At 37.3% G+C, this 21,394-nt stretch overlaps 2 protein-coding genes across 2 annotated transcripts in view; one reads left to right on the top strand and one right to left on the bottom strand.

Annotated features, from left to right (window-relative positions):
- Nucleotides 1-217: 217 nt before the first annotated feature.
- Nucleotides 218-17,485, bottom strand: SLC35A5 (solute carrier family 35 member A5; the record flags this gene model as incomplete). Its single annotated transcript, XM_080696042.1, has 6 exons — nt 218-283; nt 2,129-2,909; nt 9,263-9,330; nt 11,602-11,732; nt 12,996-13,094; nt 17,356-17,485. The coding sequence occupies 6 exons, from the start codon at nt 17,483-17,485 to the stop codon at nt 218-220; spliced, it is 1,275 nt and encodes a 424-aa protein (XP_080552168.1).
- A 1,591-nt stretch (nt 17,486-19,076) lies between these two features.
- The window catches only part of ATG3 (autophagy related 3), a gene marked incomplete at both ends in the record, with an annotated part of 35,404 nt that continues 33,086 nt past the window's right edge, over nt 19,077-21,394 (top strand). Inside the window, one exon of the mRNA XM_080695721.1 lies at nt 19,077-19,148. Coding sequence (XP_080551847.1) covers nt 19,077-19,148 — 72 coding nt within the window. The remainder of the gene's footprint in view (nt 19,149-21,394) is intronic.

The following is a 21,394-nucleotide window of genomic DNA, read 5'->3' as shown; positions in this document are numbered from 1 at the left end:
TGCTGTCATTTCCACATCAATTCCTTAGAAATCAGTCATTCCTTGGGTACTCTAAACTACTCTAAACCTTGAATGATACTGTTTTGGAAGCAATTAGATATATGCAAAGAGTATTATGCTTTAGAACATCCTTGGTTTATCAAAGTGAAAAGATAAATATAAATGTTGAAAATGTGGAAACATGGTTTGTCAGAGCTGCCAACTATTTGGGTGGCAATTAAAAAGTATCTTCATCTGACTCATCACTCTTGGATTTGGTAAGTCTTTCCAGTTCCTCTCCATCCTAAAAGGAAACAGATAAAATCAGTACTTAATTAATACCAAAATTAAAATAAAACGATATATATATATTTTTGCAGAACAGGGCATTGAGCCTAGGGTATTCTACCTCTGAGCTACACCCCCAGTCCTATGTTTAATTCTTTATTTTGATACAGGGTCTCACTAAGTTGTGGAGGGTCTCTCTAAGTAGCTGAGGCTAGCCCTGAACCTGTGATCCTCCTGTCTCAACCTCCCAAATACTGGGATTATAAGTCTGTGCCACGATGCCTGGCACAAAAAGGTTCTATTTTTAAATGAATACTAAAGAGAAGTCTTACTAAATATATAAATCAGAGGTCTTATTCATTAAACCATGGGTCCTATTTCATTAAGGTGAAACATCAATCAATGAATATAAGTAAAATCTGGCTGAGTTGAATAAACATCTGAAAAGTTAACTTTAGAAACATGAGATGATTAAAAAGTAAAATACATTCAACTGTCCTTGAATTTTAAAGTTAACCTGAGCAAAGTAAGGAGCACCATCTGCTGGCCTTGAGAAGAAATGATTAAAGGCTGAAAAACAGACATAAATTAGATCTTGTTGCCTGAATTGCTTTTATTGTACTTAAAAATTAGGGCAAAAAGTATTATCAGCCCTTGGAATCTACAATACTCCAATCTCAGTCTCACAATTACTGAGATTATAGGTGAGCACTGCCATACACACAGCTAAGTGTTTTCATCCTAAAATACATTATATCACCACCTCAGAGCGATGAAATCCAAGAAAGGTCTGCCATGAACTCTAGTTAGCAACAAATTTTCCCAAAGAGTGAAATGGGTTCATTGTGTAAAATAGTTCGTATTTTTGTATATTCATGAAAATTGTAAATCTAAAGCTATATAGTAGAGTTTGTTCCAGTTTTCACTTAATAATGATTTAGTGCTTTAGTTGATATCCAAAAGATTATTATTTACTTATGACTGACCCTTCCAAAGCAATTAGAAACAACTGGCATATATTCAGAATAGCTACATAAACATTTTTCTAGGAAATATTTCTTAGTGAAACAAACCCTGCCTTTCTGATACTCTGTTGTTTATGAGGACAGGAAAGACTAAGGAGCTAGGTTTCCCATTTATTTTTTTCATTTTTTTTATTTTTATTTTTGGTGGTACTGGGGTTCCTGGAAACCCTTCTACCTCCGGGCTACACTCCCAGACCTATTTTATATTTTTATTTGGAAACAGGGTCTCTTAAGCCCGCAGCTGGCTTTGAACCAGGACGATCCTCCTGTTTCCGGCTCCCAAGCGTGGGGATTACAAGTGTGTACCACCACACCCAGCTAGGTTTCCCATTTAATGAAATTGATCAAGGTAAAAGGCCAACTCATCTTACAACTGAGGCTTATTTTTTCCACCTATTGTACAATCGAAAGACCAAAAGATAGGAGTCAGACCTTATGGGGATTTCACTTATTACCCAGAAAGCATTTAGACAGTTTCTTCAATGATAAAACTAGGGAGACTAGACAAGATGACCTATGAAGCATCGTCAAAGGTCTGTGATTCTGTGATATTCTATGTTGCAATCAATACATCCCCCCAAAAAATGCTTAAGACTGTGATGTAAGCTTTTTCTCAATACAAATGCTTAAGACTGTGATGTAAGCTTTTTCTCAATACTTGACAGCATTTATCATGAGTCCTTGTAAACGTCAATCAATGAATGTCTTCTGACTGACTTTCAACAGTCACAGAGAGATCCACTTTTTGATAAATCAATGCTTGTCCACCCTCCTTTTATTGGACAACCATATTTTGAATCTGGAACAAGTAAAAAGTAGTAGCCCCACAAACTTACCCCACTGGACCGCTCCCAAAGATTGCCACTTAGATCTCGGATCCTTTCTTGCCTAGGTACATATTCCAGACTTTGAGGCTTGCTGGCATTATAAATAAATATGGAGAGCAGGACTGATGGGGCTTCCAAGAAGAACTCCAACGAGGGTCTGAAGTCAAAGACCAGGACGGACACTGTTGTGATGATGACAGTGGTGACCTGAGCCATCAAGACATGGAACATGTTATCCAGAAACTTCAGAATAAAAGCCACAGAAAGGCCCTGGAATGCAGTTACAAATATAAGGGCTACTGAAAATACATTGTGGCCATAAAAAAACCCACAGTTCTTAATCTGGTTACGGTTACTGCTCTGAAGGCCCAGCGTCAGCCCATTAAAAAGAATGCCAAAAAAATAGAGTTTGCTGTTCTGGATGAAGATGCTTTCAGTTGCCTGGTTCCCTTCCTTCAATATTTTTTCATTATAGATATTTGCCATTGAAGAAACAAAACACTGTACTATGATAAGAATATGGCCCAAGCCAAGCCGGATATGACTGAAAACTCTGGCTGTGGTGTTCCATTTATCTTCTGGAAAGGTCCACTCCTTGGATGTGCAATTGTTTTTTCTGGAACATTCACTTCTGAAATGAAGGCAGGAATTGGTTGGGCTGAAGAAGGCATCATGATGAAATCCATGTCCTGCTAGGTTATGCTGTGAAGTTTTAGTCCCAGCAGTTAGAGCCACGATAGACAAAAAGAGAATGAGGAGGGAAGCCCACTGTATCCAGTTGAGATGTCGCCTGTCCAACGAGAAACAAGATTTTACTACTGTTTTCCCCCTGGTATTAATGGAGGAAAATATACAGGGATGTGTGCATATATTATTGTATCACTTAGAATTTCGCTATGTTATATAATTATAATGTGCCAATAAATTTTAATAAAGAAATCTTCCATTTTTCTGCATATGGTCAACCAGTTTTGCCAATATTTGTTGAATAGGCTATTTTTTCCCAGTATATGTTTTTGGCCCTTTTGTCAAAAATTAATTGTCTGTAAGTGTACAAATTTGTCTTTCAGTCTTCTATTCTGCTCCATTGGTCTATGTATCTATTTTTGTACCAGTACCATGCTGTTTTTATTACTGTGGCTTTATAGTTTACTTTAAGTCAGGTATTGTGATTCTTCCTGCATGGTTTTTGTTGCTGAGAACTACTTTGGCTATTCTGGAATTTTTGTTGTTCCAAATGAATTTTTTTTTTTTTTGATGGTACTGGGGATGAAACCCTTCTACCTCCAGGCTACACTTCCAGACCTATTTTATATATTTTTTTAAATTTGGAAACAGGGTCTCTTAAGCCAGCTAGGCTGGCTTCGAACCTGCACCATTCTCCTGTCTCTGCCTCCCAAGTACAGGGATTACAAGCATTCACCACCACGCCCAGCGTTTCAAATGAATTTAAAGACTGATTTTTCTATGTCTGTAAGGCATGACCTTGATAATTTAATGGGCATTTCATTGAATCTGTAGATCACTTTTAGAAGTATGGCCATTTTGATATTTATTTTACCTATCAATGAACATGGAAGGTCTTTCCATCTACTAAGGTTTCCTTTTTTCATTATTTTATAATTTTCTTTGTAGAGGTCTTTTACCTCCTTGATCAGTTTATTCCTAAGTATTTTATTACATCATTTACAGGGAAATAAATAGAACTGGAGAACATATTGCTAAGTGAGATTGGCCAATCACAAAAAAATAAGAAATCGGAAGCTCTCCAATTTCTCCACATATGTGGAAGCTACAAAGAAAATGGGTCACAGGAGAAACACTAGATGAAGGAGATACTATAGATGAGTAAATAAAGTGACTTGAGGAAGATGAGAGGGAGAAGAGAAAAATTCCTTAATGTACATGATGTACATTCACAAATATATCAGTCAATCACTAAGCCAAACATGAGAAGGAGGGAAGGGGGAGGGAATGGAGTGGGATTTGGGTAAGGGGTAAATGAGTGATGAGTGCTTGCATGCCTCTACTATCTTGTACTCCATGAAGATGTACAATTACAATGCACCAATAAAAAAAGTTAAAAAGAAGGAAACTTTTGTTCTCCCTAACAAAGGGATCAAATCTTCAAAGATGTCTGTGATGACCCACAAACTATTTAAGAATGTTAGATCAAAAGCCTAATCATAAAACATTATACAGCAAACTACTGGCTGATAAAGCATGAAAAAAATGATATTTGGCATAGTATTTCAGTTTACAAAGCCTTAACAATGTCTTATTTTCTTTAAATAACAACAAACTTGTGAGATAGAGGATATAAATTTTATTCCATTTTGCAGATTTATTCAGTTCAACAGCTGGGCAAACTGGGAAGATAAAATCTGATTTCCCTCCTGAAGAAAATTATACTTTAATAAGCAGCCATAAAACAAAAAGATGACGGCAAAATATGTGACAAGTGATCCATAAAATAACTAACTGGAAGTGATCCATAAAATAACCAATCAGGAAGGAACCCTTGAATCTGTAAGTGAAGTAATATATTGCTTCAAAGAGAAGATGGAACTTGAGATGAAAGATGAAAAGTAAATCAAAGTTTGCCAGGTAAAAAAGGACACTGTGCATATATCCAGGCAGAGGGAAGTGTCTATGCAGAGGCAGCAAGAATATTCAATGTTAACAAAGAAGTGAGAAATTATCTACCTCTGGTTAGGGTAGCCTGAGAGGCTTCTGGGGAGAACAAAGTCTTGACTTAGAAGAAGCCAAGAAAAGAGAGTGATATACCTAAAGGCGTAAGTATAGAGCTATAAGTTATAACCAGAAGTTACACATGTTACAGTATTATTGGAGCGCTTACTGAGCATTATAGGGTCAGGCTATCCCTATTCATAGGGAGCAAAGCTGTCTGAAAAGTTAAGTGACTTCTCGAAGGTCATATATTATGAAAGAGTAAGAAAGAGATTTCAGTCATTGTCTTCTATGTCTTCCTCCTAGACCATTATACCTTTTTATTTACTTATTTATTTGTGATGTTGGGGATTAAACCCAGGGACACTCTACCTACAAGCTTCAACCCCAGTTCTTTTTTCTTTTTTATTTTTTAAACAGTATCTCACTAAGTTGCTAAGGCTGGCTTCAAACCTACGATTCTCTTATCTCAGCTTTCCAAGTACTGGCGTTACAGGCATGTGCCACCATGCCCAGCTAGACCATCATGCCTTTTAAGAACAATTCTGAGCTCTCTGGATGCATGTGTAGGAAAATATGTGATTTCACTAATACCTATACAGAGGAACTTCATGCTATAAAACTGTGAAATGCACAAACTGGCCTTGATAGTAGTATACCTGTGCACACTCTCCTATCTTTTTATATATAATTTTCTAATAATTAGATCTAGAACTTACAGATAGGGCTAGCTATAGCTTTATGTCATGAGATAAAAAAATGAACTAGTCATTAAATTTCTGAAGGCATAGCTGATATATATTAAATAGTAGAAAGCAAATAGAAAATACAAAGATAAAAAAAAGATGCTCAATTTCTTAAAATCATTATATAATCAACTATTATACATAATAAATGAGCCAATAATATAATCTATAAAGCCTTTAGAAGTCTTTAATTCTAGCAGATATTAACATTGAGAATAATGAATCTAAGGAAACTCTTAAACTAAATAATGCCAACTGCCAACAGCTACCCATTCAAGGAAATATTCTAAGGAAGGCAAAGAATTACTAAGGATTATGCTAAAAATGATGGATTTTCAGATAATATAAAGTTTAGTAAATTACTGGGCAAAATCAGCTAAAGATCTGTGCATTTATAAACAATGACCAATTATGCCTGGCGGAGCTCACTTAATCATCTGTCTATTGTGACAGCAAAATATAGTAATTGGTGCATGGTTTGGTGCATGGTGCTTGGAGCTGAAAGCTGTGGCTAGATTACTTTCCTGAGGACTTTTGTTCCCATGAAAATTATTATTAGTATTAGTATTTTTGATACTGGAGATTGAACCTCTCAGTCACATCCTAGCCCTTATTATTTTATTTGTGGTACTGAAGAGGGAACCCAGGGGCATTCTACCTCCAAGCTACACCCCCAGCCTTATTTTTTATTCTTTATTTTGAAACTGGGTGTCACTGAGTTACAAAGGGCCTAAGTAGCTGAGGCTGTCCTTGAACCGTGATCCTCTAGTCTCAGCCTCCTGAATGCTAGGATTACAAGCCTGTGCCACTACTCCTGGCCTCATACTAGCCCTATTTAATTTTTATTTTGAAATAGGGTCTCTTAAGTTGCTAAGGCTGGCCTCAAATTTGTGATCCTCCTGTCTTAGAATCCCATGCAAATTGTTTATTCACAAAATCTTTGTTCCTAAATGTGTTTTTACATGGCAACCTTGTTGTTACCATTATATATATTAACAATAAATAATAAATTATGAAAAGAATTGCTAAATTTTTATAAAAACCAAGTAGAAGGCTTTGGAAATACTGACTCAAAGAAAATCACTCAAAGGATAAAAAGCTGACTGGAAATTACATATAGGTAAACTCACTGAGATAGGTTAGGGAAAATAATAAAAATCTAGACAAGTCCTATTTTTTTTTTTTTTTTTTTTTTTTTTTTTTTTTTGGTGGTGGTACTGGGGATGGAATCGGGCCTTCTACCTCCAGGCTACCCTCCCAGACCTATTTTATATTTTATTTGGAAACAGGGTCTCTTAAGCCAGCTGAGGCTGGCTTCGAACCTGCACGATCCTCCTGTCTCAGCCTCCCAAGCAAGGGGATTACAAGTGTGCACTACCATGCCTGGCTAGACAAGTCCTATTTTAAAAGTGTTTTCAAAGACTTGATGCACTTTAGTGTAACTAAAATCAAAAGGTATGGCTGAAGGACAACAGGTTCACATAAGAAATAAACCAAAGAATTCCAATCAGCAAATTCCACACATACTCAAAGGACAGGCTCCACCCCAACATCAAAAAAGTAAACAGATGTAGATTTATATTTTGAGCTAAAAGATATATGTAAGCAGGGCATGGTGGTGCATGCTTGTAATCCCAGCATTTGGGAGGCCGAGACAGGACGATCATGGTTCCTGGACAGTCTCAGCTACTTAGTGAGGCCCTTTGCAACTCAGTGAGTGATACCCTATTTCAAAATAGAGAATAAAAAACAGGGCTGGGGGTGTCACTCAGAGGTAGAATGCCCCTAGGTTCCATCCTCAGTACTGCAGAAAAAAAATATATATGTGTGTGTGTGTGTGTGTGTGTGTGTGTGTGTGTGTGTGTGAGAGAGAGAGAGAGAGAGAGAGAGAACACTTTATTCTCTTGCTAAATAATGAATATTTTTGTTGAACCAATTTTTTTTTCTTTTTTGGATATGTAATCTCCAATTTTATCACAAGAATCAATATAAAATATTCTTGCTTACATATATTTTTCTTAGGAGTTAATTTTCATCCTATAATGTTAGTTCATTTTGATTTGTAAGGCTTCAAAACATATTTGAAATATAATTACTTAATAGCTACAAAATTATTTTCACAACTCACAATTAAAATAAAGAACATGTTGGGCATGGTGGCGCAGGCAGGCTTGTAATCCCAGTCCTTGGGAGGCTGAGACAGGAGGATTGCTCAGGGTTGAAGCCAGCCGCAGCTACTTAGTGAGGCTCTCAGCAACTTAGTGCGGCCCCATTTTCCAAATAAAATAGAAAATAGTAGTGTAGCCCGAAGGTAGAAAGCCCCTGAGTTCCATCCCTAGCACCACAAATAAATAACAAATGAATAAATGAATAAATACAAAAAATAAAGAACATGGTACTTATAACGTATTTAATGTATTCTAATATTTAAACTGTATTAAGTATAATATTTATTTTATCAATCTCTCAATTTAATGTTTTCTTAAAGTAAAATAAAATGTTTTTAAAATTTGACATAATTTTCATATTAACTGTATCATGGAATTAACATACTTAGACTGCCTGTGTACAAGACATTTATCCTTTTGTACACATAAATTAGGAAAGAACACCTATCATATAGCACAATTAAAAGTTTAAAAAAAGAGAATATAAAATTTAAAACAATGAATATAAAAGAAGTTGATTTCTTCTAATGATAATGATTTTTCATCATCATTATTATTATCATTAACCAATTAAACTGTGACTAAGTACCTACATCTCTGTATCATCCTCAAGCCTAGGTATATCCTGTTCTTCAGTTTGCAGCAAGGTCTATTTACTGAAAAATATTTATAGTACTCAACGATATTCCTGAACACAGTGAAGACTCTTGGTAACATTTTTTAAAGTTTAAAAAGCTAGCCAGGCATGGTGTAATCCCAGTACTTGGGAGGCTGAGAGAGGAGGATCACAGGTTTGAGGCTAACCTCAGCAACTTAGTGAGAACTTCTGTAACTTAGCAAGATGCTGTTTCAAAATTTCAAACAGGGCTGCAGTACAGCTCAGGGGTAGAATGCCCCTGGGTTTAATTCCAGTAAAACACACACACACACACACACACACACACACACACACACACAATTTAAATACCTCAAACTAGAAAATAAAATAGTTGGAGGTGTGGCTCAGAAGCAGAATGCCCCTGCATTCAATCTCCAGTACTGCAAACAAAGCAAAACAATCATTCTCATTTTATTAGTAGATTCCTCATATAAACTATCTGACAGAGTTAAAAATTAAATACTCATCTCAAGTGGTTTAGTAAAGAGCTTGCTGCTCTAACATCTCCAAATATATTACATATCTAGGGTATTAAATATCTTAAGAATCTCTTGGTTCCCTGTTAGTGTACACATCAAAAGTTCATTAATTCTTTGTTGAAATATGGCACTACAAATTAAAGTACCAATTATAACCTAATCAATTATCTTGCTTTCAAAGTACCAAGCCATTTCATACATCTGGTCACAGAGGATGTAGATAGGCTGGTGCTGGAGCTGCTTTCTACATGGGTTAAACGACACTCCCAATGCACAAAGCCAATTAGGATTAAAAACCTGGCTTTGGGATTCTGAGGCTCTGTGCTTTGGGTGTTATAATCTGAAACCAGACTGTGTCATTTTAAAGTATGATATATATGCTTTCACAGTAAGTTACTTACTTCAGCACTATCCTGAATAGAAGAGCTGTTGTTATAATGCTAAAATTTGAGAAGATAACAGCCATGGCCTAGAAAAGAAAGAAGATAGAATTACAATCCAAACAGAGTACTGACCTCAGAAATCTCCCAGTTTGGTAGTTCACCTGACAAAAAGCTTTTTAGTAAAAACAAGAGGGGTTATTAGGGCAGCTATTTCACTAGAGGATTATATTCCATTTTTATGGCTTGTGAAGTTTATGCAGATATGATCCAACTATTGCTTAGGCTTTGAAACTATGTGCTTAAGTTCAGGTATTGCCTGTGTAAATGATCTTATGTGTAGAACTGCAAACACTTATGAATTTTATGCTTGTGAAGCATATTTTTCACAGCTCTCAAAATACTATTAGATCTATTGATATGGTAATAATATTTAGAAGGAGTTTTAAACATTTTTATTATTCTAGGAATTGAATCAATTTTCCAAGTTGAAATAATATGATTCAAAAGACTGTCAGAGCTGATAGTGTTTTGGATTAACTCAAGTTATTCTAAAGACTTAGAAATGTGTTAGCCAGGTCATAGGAGAAACTCTAGCCGAAGAAGAAGATATTATAGAAGGAAATAAGGCAACTTAAATGAGGGGATGGGACTGGGGACGAGGGAAATTCTCTAATGCACATGATGTACATTAACAAACATATCAATGTCAATCACTAAGCTAAACATGGGTGGGTGGGTAGGGCGGGAATTGGGTAAGGACTAAAGGGGTGATGTGTGTCTTGTACCCCATTAAGATGTATGACTACAATGCACCAATAAAATGTTAAAAAAAAGAAATGTGTTAGCCAGATTTAACAGTGGTCTATTTTTGTGAATTGAATTTCTTATGAAAGTATTAATTTAAACATGTATACATTTTTCTCAGAAAGTATAAAATTCTATTATTGCTCTCCTAGACTGGACCTGACAATAATTTTTAAACCTATATCCTATGAATTAATCCAGTTTATCTTCCTCCTTGCTATTACTTTGAGTTGTTTAAACTCCAAAGAGTATGAAAAGTCTTATATAACCACTAATAACAGCAAACATGGCTAATATGCAGCTAAAGTGAAGAAAAAAGGATGGTGGCACACACTTGTAATTCTAGAATTTGGGAAGCTGAGACAGGAGGATCGCGGTTCACAGAGTCTCAGCTACTTAGTGAGGCCCTTGGCAACTCAGTGAGACCCTGTTTCAAAATAAAGAATAAAAAATAGGGCTGGGGTGCAGCCTGGAGGTAGAATGCCCATCCTTAGTATTGAAAAAAAAAAAAAAAGTAAATGCAGCAAAAATTTGTAATAATTCCAAGACTATTAGCATTGTTGTTTTCTTATTGAATTAATAATTTTTAATTGACAAAACAACAACTGAATATACTTATGGGGGTATAGAATGTGATAATTTGGTACATATATATATATAATGTGCAATGATCAAATCAAGGTAATCAGCATTTCTACCTTAACTTTTTACCATTTCTTTGCGCTGGGAGACATTAAATTGGTTTTTTCAGTGTACTTCTCTGTAAGATAAATGCTTAGAAATCCCTGGTGAAGAAAGTAAAAGGAGATGAGGAACATAGCTGGTAAGAGTAGGGAAATAGTGGCCTTGAATAATCACATCAAGGGTAAATACACCTATCAGCCTGGCTGGTTTGATGAATTTTTAAAACTTTCCCATGTAACACCCCACAATTAATCAAACATAAGAGCTCTTTGCCCTCAAACTTTAATGCCCCCAAACTTTTTCTATTTTAATTAAATAGACAAAGGCACAAAATACAGAGTAGGTCATGTGATATGTTTTGTAATATTCACAATTGTACATCATTAGGAAGGAAAAGCAAAGCAGTTAGTACAGAAGAAAAATAAAAAAAGCTGACATTATGCTTTGGCCCTGGGGATGTAATAAAGGGGTATAACTTTAGAGGTAATTTTTTAGATATAAAATATAACAAATATTTATTTACAGAACATAAATAATTATGTTGAGATTAAGATAAGAAGTTGGTCATAAAATGACTCAGAAAATAGGCAGGCTGATTAAGGTTACACAAAGAAGGATGGCTTCACATTCTTTGGGCCATGGAACAACTCCCCCATAGCAATCAGTTTAGTATGGTGATCTTTAACAATAAAAGAATCTGGCAAGTTTATCCGTCAATTCAGTACTCAGATGATTTTTGGAAAATTTCAGCAAGGCCAGTGAGATCAATAGGAAACTAACAAAGCCAAGGAAAATGATAAAAAAGATTAATTTCAGGACTCTTCCCTGTATCTTTTACTGGTATTTTCTCTGTTTTCATATTTACTTACAGGCTGAAGATAGGATAGGACATAGAAGACAATCAAGTTATCCAGGAAATAGAGAAAGGCAGGAACGGACCACTTCATGAAATTAGAAAATTCCTTCCAGGAAGCACATCTCAAATTTCTACTTTGATCTTCTGGAAAAAAAAAAAAAGTAAACAGCAATAAGTAAAAATAAGTAAATAAACTTAATGGGAATTTCTATATTTTTAGAAAAAGTACATTATGTTTGATTACTGATACTATTCTTTAAAAGGGACTTTATAAACTTGCCCCCATAATAGTCACTATTAACATAAGGAAAAAAAAAGATAAAATGAAATTTTATTGGTCTCTTTTTAACCCACCTCTGTGTCCCATCACTGACAACCAGAAAACTTCTTAGGAATACTGATTATCCTAAAGTCTGTTAACTTAAAGCAATAGAAGTAACAATCTCATAAGGTCACTCAGTGATACACAAGTGGTTTCTCTGACTACTATGAGAGCATACAATCAAGAGGAAGATCAACAAGTTAGAATAAGTAAAGGGAAAAAGAAAAATCAAGCCTTCTTCTGGGATCTGCCCCCCACCCCAGACACCAGAAAAATGTAAAAAATCAGTATAAATTGATATATATGGGACTAGAGACAACTATTACTAATCCTAGTGTGAATTATTATACCAGATCCATGGGGAAGTAGCTTGGGGGTAGAATGTCGCTGGGTTTTCGATCCCCAGGAACACACACAAAGAAAAGGAAAAAGAAAAGAAAAGAAAACAAATGTATTCCACTAACTAGAAAATGCAGTTTGAAACCTTCAAGTATGAAATGACATCTTCCTGTACAAGTTTTTTAATTATGTTTACCTTACCAGTGGCAAGAGAGCAAAGAGGCAGAGAGCTAAGGATTCATAACTGGGAACTGATGGAAAATTAATGCACAGATAGTGCCCATACATCCTACAAAAGGCTAATACTCTATCCGAGGAGGGGACTAGTATCCCTATTTAAATAGTTCTGCCTCAGATCATAGCTCTTAGAACAGTGAACTATGCAGGAAACAGCAACTATTTTGCAAAACAAGGCATATCACATCCCATCACCAGAATGATTTAGGAAATCCTGAATTTGAATATAAACTAACTTGCTATGTGAAACAATCACAAGAACAGATAGAGTAGTGGGCACGACACTGGGAAATATGGGTTGGTATCCTAACTGCCCCTTCCAACACAACTCTGCAAGGCACTTTCGCTTTGAGTTCATTTCTCCATTTATAAAACATATTTAGGTTTGTCTTAACTTCCGATATATAAAATTAATGGATTACACTAAATGATATAAAAAATTCCTTCTAGTCCTCATACTTTTTTGATTCTATGAATTTAGCATTACACGGAACCATTTCAAGACTCACCTTTCTTTATGACACAGAGTGACACAAGAGCACAGAAGATGAGCTTCACCAGTTCTGAGCACACATTCACAGTAGTTGGAAGATAATCATACTTGCTCTCTGAAAAGTAACAAAAATGGTGTTAAATTATAAATTTTATTCTATTATTTACATATAGTTCATAATTTAAAATTGTTTTTTAAACTTAAAAAGCTGGATTTGATACTGATTATATTAAACACCTTCCAGGTAGCTTTGCTTTTCTGAATTTTTGAATAAATTCATCCAATGAATTAACCTTCCCTATTCCATTCAGCTTTTCATTACCTTTGAGTTTGGTGAACATGCCTCATGCTTCATCCATGTTACTAATAAATACATTGAGGAGGACAGGGCCGAGGGCAAATTAAGATCTGTGGTAAGGCATTACAGACTGCCTTCTAAAAGTGAACATAATCAACACTCAGTGCCTGACTCATCAAGCAGTTGTGATTTTACCTGCTGAATTACTGTATGTTTCTTCTTGTGTGACTTGTTTACTTTGCTAAAATCAAGGTACACTTACTTTGTCTATAACATTTCCTTAACTTAAAATTTTCTGTTTTATATCATGGTCTACATAAAAAGGTAATATTTTTTTCTCCTTCTGGTATAAATGGCACATTGGGGTAAAAGAAGAAAGCTACTTGAGGCAAGAAGCAACTGGCCAAAGACTTCACTACCTTTGGGGTTAAGAGGAAGTATTTTTAGATATCCAGATCCCCTGATAAATTGGGAAGCTAGATCCTAACTAACAAGTCAACTGAATTAGAAATGAGGTTTGGTTAGCATGCCTTGGTCTCAACTGTTACCTGTCGTCTTCTGTTTGCTAACAAACATGCTTAAAACTCTACCCGATAAAATACACTAACCCTTCTAATTACTGTACCTTCTTCTCTTCACACAATAGTGTCAACTCATTTTCTAGGAAGGTCTTATCCCCAAGCGGTCATGTTTCTGATTTCACAACTGTCCTCAATTATCTAATTTTCTGAGATTAACAAATTATCTTCTAGTTACTAATTCTAAAGGCCATGTTTTAATCTTTATCATACTGTTAAAATTCTGTCTTCAAACCTTTCTTCCTTCCTATGAGTCATATACATTTAGTTCTTTCATCTTTTCTAGCAATTTCTTCTTCAAGTTCTTCTGAGCAATGGTACACAACTCAAATGTTGATATTTCTCAAAGTTCATCACTCTTAGTTGCTCATTCTGCATGAGTCCTCTGCTCCTAGGTTTTATTATCAATTTAATATTAATGTACATAGATCTATATTCATGAACATTTGACTGTGCACTAAGCTTACCAATATGAATAACTACTTACTATTTATTCCTTTAATTGATATTTCCTTAATGTATATGAGGCAAACACTACAAAAAACTATATTGAACAAGGACGTAGTTCCTGGTTTCTTTCTGAAAGGAAAACTGCTGAAACTGTAATTCTCCAAACTCGGTCCAACCTGCTCTTCTTCCTAATCCCCGTTTGCAATTGGAAACCTTATCAGTCCACTCAGAATTCAAATTAGAAGTTTTTGAGCAATCCAACATTTTGTCTCTAATCTCCACATTTGCCTAATTGTCCAAATCATGTCTTCTGTGTTCTGAATACTTTTTAATCTATCTTCATTATTCCTATGTCTTCATCATTTGAGGTTTGAATTCTTTTATAGTTTTATTGGTGCACTGTAGTGTCATATCAAAATGTAATTCATAGTTATGTGAAATACATGCATGCAGAACTTGGTGGGCTTTCCCCAAGCTCCCCCCTTCCGCATACATTATATTGAGATTGGTATTCTCACATATGTACATAATGTCAATGGAAGTATTTCCTTCATTTATTCTCTACCCCTCACCCCAGACCACCTCCCTGGCTCCATTGGAGTTTCTCCTTCACCATCTCAAGTTCCTCTGGTCTTCTCATAATTCCCCTAGCTTCCACATATTAAATATTTGACCCTTCACTTTCTGTGACTGGGTAATCTCACTAAACATAATAACTCCCAGGTCCCTCCATTTTCCTGCAAATCACATAATTTTGTTCTTTTTTATTGCTTAGTAGAATTACATTGTGTATAACCCCATAACTTTGTAATCTCTTATTATATGTTGATGGACACCTATGTTAGTTCCATAATTTGGCTATTGTGAATTGTACTGCTAAAAACATAAATATGCATATATTACTATATTTTGATCTCAGTCCCTTTGGAAAAATACCCAGGAGCAGTATAGCTGGATTATATGGTGGATCCAGTCCCAATTTTTTGAGGAATTTCCAAAGCAGCTGCACTAATTTGCAGTCCCACCAGCAGAATAGAAGAGTTCCTATTTCCCCATAACCTTACCAATATTTATTGTTGTTTGACCTATTGATGACTGCCATTCTGAATGACGTTAGATAGAATCTCAGTGTAGTTTTGATTTGCATCTCCCTACAGCCAATGATGTTGATTTTTTCATGTATTTACTGGCCATTTGTATCTCTCTCTCTCTCTCTCTTTTTTTTTTTTTTTTTTTTTTTTTTTGGTGCTACTGGGATTCCTGGAAACCCTTCTACCTCCGGGCTACACTCCCAGACCTATTTTATATTTTTATTTGGAAATAGGGTCTCTTAAGCCAGAGAGGCTGGCTTTGAACCTGTGTGATCCTCCTGTCTCTGCCTCCCAAGCGCAGGGATTACAAGCATGCGCCACCACAGCCTGGCTGTATCTCTTCTTTATAAATTTATTTTTAAAATTTTTATTGGTGCATTGTAGTCATACATCTTAATGGAGTACAAGATGGTGGAGGCACACATGCACACATCACCCAATTAGCCCTACCCAATTCCACCCCATTCCCTCCCACTCCCTCCTTCTCATCTTTGGCTTAGTGATTGACTTTGATATGTATGTTAATGTACATACTGAACATTAGATAATTTTGTATCTCTTCTTTTGTGAGGTGTTTATATAGTTCAATTGCCCATTTCTTGATTGGGTTATTAGGTTTTTAGTGTTAAGTTTTTGAATACTTTGTGTATTGTAGATAATAGTCCTCTATTGGAGGAAAAGCTCCTGCAAAGATCTCTCATTCTGTGGGCTCCTTTTCTCTTTCTCCTCTCTCTCTCTCTTTCTCTCTCTCTCTGGTGGTAATGGAGGTGGAACACAGGGGCCTTTTACCTCTGGGCTATATCCCCAGACCCATTTTTATATTTTATTTGGAAACAGGGTCTCACTAAGTTGCTGAGAGCCTCACTAAGCTGCTGAGGCTGGCTTTGAACCTGCGATTCTCCTGTCTCAGCCTCCCAAGTACTGGGATTACAAGTGTGCACCACCATGCTCGGCTCTAGTTTCTCTCTTTAGAATCTTGATGGTTTCCTTTGATGAGCAGAAAATTTTTAGTGTAGTGTTATTAATTCTTGTTTTCATTTCCTTATCTTCTTGGGAATCAACTGTCACCTAATCAGGGAAGTGTTTCCCAATCCCTTTGCATTCCACATCATCCTCATCCATCTTCTTTGGTTTCTCCTCTAAAGTGTCTCTTGTAGCAACTTCAGCATATTTCTATTACTGCTTTTATTATATTGTATTTTCTTAATGTGTATACATGTATATCTTAATCTGTGAGTTACGGATAAAGGCCTATGTCTTATGCACTCTGAACTCTATAACTAATACTTAGTCTAGGGCTTGACCGATAAATGTTAACTGAAGTTGAGATATACAGACACATGTGTCTTCCCAAGCAGTCCATTTATGATGATGATGTCATGGTGTTGTGTTGTCAATTACCGAGTGAAAAGTACTGAATACAGTTTTGTGGATTGAAGTATTTGCTTAAATACTTACATTAAAAAAACCCAGAATATTTCTTGAATACCTACTTACCAAACCTTATAATCTGTACTATACCATTGATACAATAATTATGATAGTAAAAAAATCCAGAATATTTCTTGAATACCTACTTACCAAACCTTATAATCTGTACTATACCATTGATACAGTAATTATGATAGTATCTCACCAATGCCAAGTGACCAAATATAACCTTCTGCTGATTTCAAAATATGTTGTAATTATACCTTTGCTATATATCCTAAACACCTGCTGATTGAAGCAGATATTAATGATATGTTTTATATATAGGGTTTGATTTGTATTGGACTAACACAAGTGCCATCATCAGTTTTAATTGATTCTTGTTAAGAAATAAAATGCTTTATGATTCACATGAAGCAAAGTACCCAATAAGGTATTAAAATTATCTCCATTTTATGCACAAGGAAATCAAAGACAGGAGAGATAACATGTGATTAAGTACTTCATGTATTTCAAGTCTTAACTTACCTTCATTGGCAGAATATTTTACCAGTAAGATGCGACTTGAGCTTAAAGCAACAAATAAGGCACCTAGCAGGAATGTATACAATGTTGAGAAGGGGCATAACAGAGGCCGTCTACAGCACTTTCTTTCCATTCCGGTGTTTTCAAATTGTCTTAAAGAGAAGAACACTTTGATGAGGAACTCTACTGGCAAACCTAAAAATTCAGCAAAACAGAAAAGGAAATTTCTAGAAGTTTGGCTACGACTACATCAGAACCAAGAACGCTGAGGACTATAGGAAAAACAATGGGGGAAAGAATTAAAAAAGTCAAAATCTCACAGGGCTGCTGGCTCACACTTGCAATCCCAGCATTTGGGAAGCTGAGACAGGAGGATCCGGGTTCACAGCCAGCTTTAGATACTTAATGCCCTTTGCAACTCAAGTTAGACTGTTTAAAAAATAAATAAGTAAATAATAGGGCTGGGGGTGTGGAGGACAGAAAGAAAAAAAAAAAAAAAACAGGTCAAAATCTGATCGTAGTGGGTACTCTAGAGACAGAAACGGGAGGACCAGACTAAAAATGATGACAAAAGGTAGTAAGTGAGTAACTGACACCTTAGGATAGCACAACTTTTATTCTGCTTAGCAACTTCGCTTTAGGAAAAAAAAAAGATTTTGGAACTGTTATTTTTTTCCCTATTCAGTAGTAGCTCTTTCCTCGAATGAAGAAAAATGACTTGCTGGGAAAGATTTTCTTATAATAATGACTGAGATGGGAAACATCTGAAACACTGCTGTCAATCTTTACTGAGTCAGTAAAGACTCTTTGAGTCTTCGGCCCTCTTTTGACAGCGTGAGAACCCGAAATGCCGGGAATACTTGCCCAAAGCCTCCCAGTGTGCAGGTAGGGGCAGAGAGAACCTGCGGGGACCCGCGAGCTGGGCCAACAAAAGCTGGGGCAGCGACAGGGCCCAGGACCCGCCTCCCTCCTACCCGGAAGCCGCGCCCGGCTCCCTCGCCTGCGCCCCCTGCACATGCGCAGTGGGGCCTCGCCGGACGCGCAACTCCTCGTGCGCACGCGCGGTACCTTGCTCGCGGGGCGCGGTTACCTCAGTTGGTCCAAAAATCTCCCAGTGGCTGAACGCACATCCTAGAGCTGAGACGGCCGCTGTCTAGCTCCGTAGTAGCAGCAGTAGCATTTTAGGGTCCATGGGCGGGGTCGCTATAAGAAAGAAATAAAAACGAAAAAAGCCTCTGCCCCGAGACTTCCTATTCCGGCACCAAAAACGCTATAGGAACCCGACTGGGCAAGAGCGTAGCCGGCGCCCATTGCGCAGGCGCGCTCAGTGTTACGCTTCCGGCGGGAGGGGAGAAGCGGCGCGTCCCGCCCAGCGCGGCCTTTCTCGCGTCACGTGTCGGGGGAAGTCTCGGATCACGTGGGGCCCAGGTGGCGGCGGAACCACAGCACGCGAGTGAGAGGAGCTGGGGGAAGCCGGAAGGGTGCGCGGGAGGCCGGGGGCACAGGGCTCCCGGGAGGGCCAGGGGTGCGCGTGCTCCTGCCTCTCCCCAGCTCGGCGCCGCCGCCCCTCGGGGCCCGTGACAGCCGGGCGGCGGCCCCGCGCGCGAGCGCGCTCTCCCGCTGGCCGCCCGCCCCGTCCGGTCCCGGCGCCCCGCGAGTCGGCGCAGCGGGGCGGCTCCGACCCCGGCCCGGCCGCCCTCCGCACCCCGCCGCCCGGGCCCAGGATGCAGAATGTGATTAACACGGTGAAGGGAAAGGCGCTGGAAGTGGCTGAGTACCTGACCCCGGTCCTCAAGGTAAGCGCCGTCGGAGGCGGCGCGGAGCGGGCGGCGGCCACGCCACCCCGGCCCGGCCCACCCGCCGCCCCGGCGCCGCGCTCGGGCTCCGGCTCGGGCTCCCGCGGGCTTGGGCGCGCCGGGGCCGGCGGCGGGAAGGCGCGGGTGTTAAGTCTTGACTCGAGAACTTGGGGAAACTTTTTAAGCGAGAGTGTTGCCTGTCTTTTTTTTTTTTTTAAGTAATTCAGTGTGTGATAGAATGATGGCATGACACTTTTTCTCACAGGTTTCGTAAGTGAAGGGTAAATTCTGATGGAGGTCTCGACTCCTTTAGGTTTCAGAGGAACGGAGCGAAATTGTTAACATCTCCGCCGGTCACGTTGACCCAAACTAAAAAGCAAAGCTGCTCTTTGCCCGGCTTTTAGAATAGCTCCACCTGATCTTCAGTGCTGAGACTTTCAGTGATGAAATGGAGCAGCTTAGCCCTCCTGAATATGTAATTTTTCTTTCTGTTGACAAGAGTGTAGCGTTTTAAAAGTAAAAGTACAGCTGTTTCAGCCGTGACTCAATGGTTTCTTATTTTCAGAAACAAATTTCTACAACTGCAACTGTTTTGGTTGCCCTCCTGGGGTACTTTTTTGTTGTGACTTTAGTTTTGCTTTCTGAAACGGGAGCGGTGATAATAAATGAATGGCAAGCCCCTGCTTAGTTTTCATTTTTGTTTTGCTTGTTCTGTCCTTAGCTTTTGAATTTAATTTTATTAATCCTAGTGTGGGAATGAAATGTTCCACTATGCTATGGTATACAGTTTTACATTCCTCCTTTTTCTTGACAAAGGGCAATGTTAGGTCTGATATATATATAATTTCGAAGACTCATTTTAAAAATGCCTTGTTGGACTAAGTAAGAAAAAATTTTGGACCAGGTAAAATAAATGAGGATCCTAATTCCTGCTTTTATACATACATACATATATATATATATATATATATATATATATATATATATTCATATTTATATATATTTTTTTACTGTGGGTCATTTTAGTTATGCTATTCAATTATTTAAAATTTGAAAATAATTTTGACTTTGAATCAAGTGCTTTTGCCTGTTACTTGAGCAGGTGGGTATCTTCCCAGGTGTACAGCATTTCAATAACGCATAATTGTTACATATTAGTTTCAGGAAGAAGAAAAATCTTTCAAAATTAAATATAAATAGTTCTTTTATAGGCCATTTGTGTTTTATTGAACTTATGACATGGAATTGCTTTGAAGAATCAGGAATCAGTTTCACAAAACAAAAGAAATGTTAGCATGTAGTAGTATGTATTCTGTATATTTTTAGAATAAAGGGAAACAAAATTAATGACCCTGTAGTTTTTACTTCTGTGCTGTTGATTTACAGAGAATCCTTAGAGTTTCCTGCTAAATTAAAAGAAGGCAAGCAGAAAAAAAGAAATGCCTAGGAAAGAAGCAGTGGCCTTATCCTAATTTGTAAAAGTTAAGAAAAGGCATATTTTGTTTAGAGGATACACATGCATTAAAAGCCTTAGGTCCTGATGGTGATTTCAGAGGCTCTAGTTGATCACTGGAGACCTCACTGTCATCTACTACTGTATCTCACAATCATGCTTGCTTATAGCAGCCTGACCTCTTTAGTGCGCTAAGCACACACTTGCTTCTGACTTTTTGCATTTGTTTTCAAACTGAAACGCTCTTCCTCAGATGGCCTTATTGCTTGTTTATTGACATAGGTGTGGTAAAGTCTTTATTCTCCTTTTAATGTCTGTCTCTTCCGACCACCTGACATATTCTTCCTCTCTGCCTCATTTTTAAATCTCTTTTGAAGGACAAAGATGAATTTATTTTATTCACACATAGAACCCATTGCCTCAGATAGTGCCCAATACATAGTAGTATTTGTTGGATGGATAATGTTGATAAATGGATTTTTTCATTTTTGCAGGCTATCACAAAATTTTACTTACAACTTAAAATTTAGAAAAATGTAGTAAATAAGCATCCTTGCTTTAGAGGAGGGAATACTTCTTTATAACTTGAAGATGAGAATCATGAGAAATATTAGATAATTTCTACATTTGGTTTCTAATATTTAAATAAAACACATCGTGAGTTTAAACATCTTTAATGTATTTTTACAGAACTATTAAAAGTATTCGTTCATTGCACAGAATGATTGTAAAGGTTCATTTTAAACCTTTAGAGCTGTGTTTTATTGTAACACTGATAGAATTATATTGTCAC

This window comes from Muscardinus avellanarius (assembly GCF_963383645.1).
Source record: "Muscardinus avellanarius genome assembly, chromosome: 5".
Classification (NCBI taxonomy): Eukaryota; Metazoa; Chordata; class Mammalia; order Rodentia; family Gliridae; genus Muscardinus; species Muscardinus avellanarius.
Note: the sequence above shows the minus strand (reverse complement) of the source record. Positions and strands in the feature narration are given on the sequence as shown.